This window comes from Primulina huaijiensis, chromosome 2 (assembly GCF_012295235.1).
Source record: "Primulina huaijiensis isolate GDHJ02 chromosome 2, ASM1229523v2, whole genome shotgun sequence".
Classification (NCBI taxonomy): Eukaryota; Viridiplantae; Streptophyta; class Magnoliopsida; order Lamiales; family Gesneriaceae; genus Primulina; species Primulina huaijiensis.
Genome location: NC_133307.1, coordinates 230,668 through 236,460, shown reverse-complemented (window position 1 = coordinate 236,460; position 5,793 = coordinate 230,668). Strand labels below are relative to the sequence as shown.

Sequence of the window (5,793 nt, the reverse complement as noted above, 5' to 3'; positions counted from 1 at the left end):
AAAGACAACCTCTAAATAATTGGCTCAATGAAGATGAGATGGTTGGCCTCATTTACCAAATTGCATGGTTAGAATACGTCGACCAAGTCGGCAGATTATGATTGTTCCTAATTTTTTTTATATGGCCAACAGAATGACTTTTTCACTTACAACTTGGGGGAAAGATGATTTTGCTTGTTCTCTCATCACACAATGGGAAGAGAAATGTAGTGTTGACGGTCAACTAAATGCTATTAAAGTCAAAGCCCCCAATTTGGTCTTAACTTCAACCGAAAAAAAAAAAAGAAAAGGAGAAGAACAAACCAAACCATTAATTAGTTTGTGGAGTATAATTAAAATTGACAATGAAAACTTATAAGAATCACGAACAAGAGATGTTTGCAAGTGATTCGGTGGTTCTTCTTCTTCTTCTTGGTTTCGCGCAATAAAATATTTATTTTTTTGGATATTTATCTAACATTTATGTTATATAAATGAACTCATTAATGCATATTAATTGGTGCAACAAATAGTTAACATAGGTATCTACGACAATTTAGCATATAAAATATCATTCAAAAATAATATTTTTCAATGGGATCATAAAATTGACATCTAACATAATTTAATAATAATTATTATTGGGGGATCTAAATACAGCAAGACTGGACGACTTTCCCAAGTAACAAGATCCCGCCCGGTACTCAAAAAAAAAAAAAAGGAAAAAATAAAAAGAAGCAATACAATAGCTGTCTCCCCCCCTTTTGGATTACAGAGCAACTGTAGAAAGAAAAATAATTAGGACATCCATGTATTCTGATATGGCGGAAGAAGGGGCTGGTAAAAAGCTGCATATAGTCATGTTTCCATGGCTAGCTTTCGGGCACATCTTACCCTTTCTAGAGCTCTCCAAATTCATTGCTCGAGAAGGCCACAAAATCTCCTTCATCTCCACTCCAAGAAACATCCACCGCCTTCCCAAAACCCCCCCTCATTTAGCTTCTTCCTTCACTTTCGTCAAGATCCCGCTGCCAAAAATCCAAGGGCTCCCTGAAAATGCAGAATCCACCATGGATGTCGGACCCGAGGACCAGGGTCTTCTGAAGAAAGCTTATGACGGCATGGAGGATGATGTCGCTCGCTTTCTGCGGAATTCTTGCGCAGATGCTGTGATATATGATTTTTCTGCGTTTTGGGTTTCCTCAATTGCCATGGATCTTGGCATCCCACGCTTTTTCTTTTGTATTTTTCCATCATGGTTCATGGATTTCTGTGGAACAACAGAGGATTTGATCGATGAACTTAAAGACAGAAAAAGGCCCGAGGATTTAATGTCACCCCCAAAATGGGTCACTTTTGGGACCAAAGTGGCGTACAAATACTACGAAGCCAAATTGATTGTTGGGGTCGGTGAAAAGGATGCTTCGGGGTTTTCAGATGCATATCGGGGCGGCATCGGAATCTCGCAATCCGACGCTGTTCTCATAAGACACTGCCACGAGTTTGAGACAGAGTGGTTCAATTTACTCGGCAATCTTTACCAGAAAGAGGTAATCCCATTGGGATACCTGCCACCCCATTTCCAAGAAACAGAAAACCCGAGTTCTGACAACTGGGTTTCGATCAAAGAATGGCTGGATACCAAAACCAAGGGATCTGTTCTGTACATTGCTTTAGGAAGTGAGGCGACACCGAATCAAGATCAGCTCACCGAACTGGCACACGGGCTTGAGCTCTCGCAGCTTCCTTTCCTTTGGGCATTCAGAAAACCGGCGATCTCTACGGTGAAACTGCCGGATGGGTTCGAGAAGAGGACGGAAGGGAGAGGGATGGTGTGGAAGGGGTGGGTGCCCCAGCTGAATATACTAAGACATGATTCTGTTGGCGGATTCTTGACACACAGCGGGTGGGCTTCGGTAGTTGAGGCGCTGATGCTGGGGGTGCCTCTGATTCTGCTACCAATAATGGCGGATCAATGGCTGAATGCTAGGGTGTTGGATGAGAACGAGATGGGTCTTGAAGTGGCGAGGAACGACGAAGATGGATCAATATCCAGGGATTCGGTGGCGTGGGCCGTGAGAAGGGTGATGGTTGAGGAGGAGGGGCACAAGTTCAGGTATAAGGCTAAAGAGGCAATGGAGCATGCGTTTGGGGATAGAGGGATACATGACCGATATGTGCGAGATTTCATCAACCATCTTCTGCAAAAATCAAAATACAATGAATAATATTCCCCACTGTGTATTGTTATTGTTGTTGTTGTTGTTGTTGAGAATCACTAGTGTTTCGATCATATGTCTATTTGCAGATTTACTGTAAAAAATAAATGATATGATTTTGATATGCTAAACGTCTGTCGGACACATTGAAGATCTCGTTGAAAACAGGAAATTTTTGTATAACTTTCGTACGAATATCTTGAGACCGCTTATAGGTAGATTATAACATTTGTAGGACGTACAGATGTTAGATGTATAAAAATATTTTCGACAAAGGATATACGATTATCCGATTGTTATGTTTCAAAAATATCTCGTTGTGTGGATTAGAACAAGTTGCGTATGTTTGGGATGAATACTCATGAATGTCATTTATTCCTCAAACTCTCCCTTCCATACAACAACGTGTCCACAAAATTTGAGTTTGATCATGTTAGAGAACTGATCGATAGGAGTGTCTGATCCTCATCATCTACCTCCACTCCATTGTTTTCTAAATCTTGGATTATCTTTTCAAATGTGTCCAATTGACATTCGAAATCCTCATCTTGAAAGCATACGATGATTACTTCAAGAATAACCGGCTTACTAGAGTCTTTCTTTGTCGTGCTCTTTGTGAAGTAAATCGGTCTGTTTTTGGACAGATAAACTTGCTGCTGGTAATTATTTTTCCTCATCCAATGCAAGATCGAGGCCTTGGTGAACCAGCAACACTCACATTTTTATCCTTCATAATCCAAAATCGTTACTCAAATTGAATTTCTCCAGATCGAACTTTGTGGACATCATCCTTGAACACTTAACTCTCAACATGGCTTTGTTACCAAATTTTGAGTTTAGACAGAGGAACTAGTTAAGAGAATGTTGTATAAAGTTGAAGGAATATGTGTAAAAACGTGAAAACTTATAGAAGAGAAGCAAAGAAAATTTCCCGAACAAGTTTCATTCCTTCAAGTACAAGAGTTATACAAGTGATTCATCAACTTATTCCTTGATCCTCTCACTCCCTAAACTCTCATTGAAGTTTTTGATTTCAATGTTGTGTACAAAGAACAAATCACAAGCCTTTTATAAAACAGAGCTTGAGGGAAAATTAAATAACCTCTTAGTCAATTATCCACTATATCAAAAACTAATTTTTGACTGATTCCACTCTTTAATATTTGATATATATGAATCCAGATTGAAATATTCAAGAGAAAATTCCACAAGTGCAGTGCACTCACTATATTCATAAGTTGTGGACTCCACATAAGATGAATATACGATAATTAATTATATTTATTTTTTCACGAAACATAAGTTTTCTCCGAAGTCTTATAAAATAAATTAATATTTATTAATTTTATCATAATTAATATCTTAAATATAAAATTCAGTTATTTATTATAACACTTGGTATGGTTTCAAAACCAAATTGGGTCTTTGCCTAGGACTTCTGCTGCTGTAATTAAAAAGAATAAAACTCCCATTAAAAAAAATTATGAGCTAAAATCTTTTTGAGATATGTTGATTGTCCCACATCGGTTAAATAAAATTACTGAGAGTTGCATATATGGACTTGGACAATCCTCTCCTCTTGAGCTAACTTTTGGGTTTGAGTTAGGTCCAAGTTCCAATCTTAACATGATATCAGAGTTTAAGTTCCACCATTATGTGTTGGACTACCTATAGTTAGGCCACCCGTTCTGCCCATAGTTGGGTCATTTGTAAACTTCCCGCTCCAGATGTTCATTCCCACTCTAGATGTTCATTCTTGGGCGTGCCAAAGAGAATTATGAACTAAAATATTTGGGATGCACCTATTTTTTTTTTATCATCTACTGTCAAGTCGTTTGATTATGTGAACACCACAAAACTGAGATTAATGTCATTCTCAATGTAATTTGTTTCAAATCTTTCTGTTTTTTAGCATCCATAAATATTCAAATATTTTTACAGAGAGATTATATGGAAACGATGAGAAAAAAAGAAGAAGCAATTTTTCGTTGATCAGGTCTTTCATAAGACGGTCTCACAGATATTTATTTGTGAGACGAATCACTCATGTCCATATTTAAAATAAAAATTAATATATTTGACATAAAAAATAATACTTTTTCGTAGATGACCAATATAGAATATCCGTTTCACAAAATTGACCCGTGAGACCGTCTCACAAGAGTTTTGTGTTTTTCGTTAATAACATTGTTTACTTTTGTTAATTACCATTTCGGGATAATTTGATGCATAATTATGTACTTGTGTATCCTAAATAATATTGAAATGTTATTTGAGTTAATTATAAATTTAAAAAAATTGTAGAATTTTATTCTATTCAAATATTATTATATACATGCAATTTATTTCAATTGTTACATGTCTCCTAATTTGCTAGCTGGGGACGATTGCAACCGAGTAGATGATGGTGTTGAGGGCGAATGAGAGAAAGGTGAAATATTCCATATTTTTATTTATATTTAGACTTTCATTTTCTAAATTTGGTTACTCTAATTTTCAGGATGAATAGTTGTTTATAAAACATGATTACCAAAACAAATTGTGAATTGTAAAATTTTCACTATCAAAAGGAAATATGAAACTTCGCAACTTTTAATATGGAAAACTAATAAGATTGTTTTTCTAAGTTGGTATATTGTGATTTGGATATGTCACTAGTCATATATCAGTTTAACCCGAGAAATTTATTTTTTAACAATCATGTTCTCTTTTTCCGAACTGATAATGTGGCTCCATACACGTATACAACATCTGACATAACATAAGTTATATTCGACGTCACGTCAATACTCTAGTGAAAAAAACTAACGCCGCGAAAAATCCAAATTTATTTGACTAAGAGTAAAATAAGACTAGTATATCACAATAAGAGCAACTTAGCTTACCGGACTAATATCCTAGTTTTCCCTTGGGTTAATATAGATTGCATAAAGATTGAAGTATAATACTAAGCCTCAGGTATAAATAAATAGATATATGTCTAAAGATTTGGGCTAGACCATCAATATTACACTAAGTCTATAAATAAATATAAATACATATAGTAAGCACTTGCCATGAACATTTACCCGATCATCACTGATATGACATCCTGTACATCTAATAGATGAACGCCACGTCGACCGATGCTCGTATAGGTGCTCAACATATCATCACTAATACTGCATGATCAATTAAAATTTAAAAATATGTGTCACTTAATCAAAAATCTTTAGGCAAAGACGATTCAAACTAGAGACACTAGGGGGGTGTTATTGAAATCTCTGGCATATCAAAAGGATGTGGAAAAGTGAAATTGGACCATATAATAGTTCCCAGAAGATTTGAATCCATTAAGGTAGCAAGTATTATATTTTCCGATTGATTCCTATTGACTAAGAACTGTTTAAATTTGTGTCATGTGTAATCGGAAGATAAATACAAGCCAGGTTTACGTTTTGGTCTAAATGAATTTGTTGATTTTTATCTTACCCTGCTATATAATATTTCTACTTCCTTGCTTTCTTCATGAGCTTAAACATTCCCTAAATTCAGAGGTCGATCAGTAAGCGGCCTTCCCAAAATTTCATGTTTCTCTCTGTTTTATGTTTTTATG

The 5,793-nt window shown here is 35.8% G+C and overlaps 1 protein-coding gene across 1 annotated transcript; it reads left to right on the top strand.

Annotated features, from left to right (window-relative positions):
• The first annotated feature begins 688 nt into the window (after positions 1-688).
• LOC140962487 (UDP-glycosyltransferase 91C1-like) lies at positions 689-2,357 on the top strand. Its single transcript, XM_073421424.1, has one exon. It carries the CDS (start codon positions 789-791, stop codon positions 2,205-2,207), a length of 1,419 nt encoding a protein of 472 aa, XP_073277525.1. The 5' UTR covers positions 689-788; the 3' UTR covers positions 2,208-2,357.
• The last annotated feature ends 3,436 nt before the right edge of the window (positions 2,358-5,793 follow it).

Excerpts from the sequence above, each read along its gene's own strand:
- LOC140962487 (XM_073421424.1), top strand. The coding sequence starts at position 789 with ATGTATTCTGATATGGCGGAAGAAGGGGCTGGTAAAAAGCTGCATATA.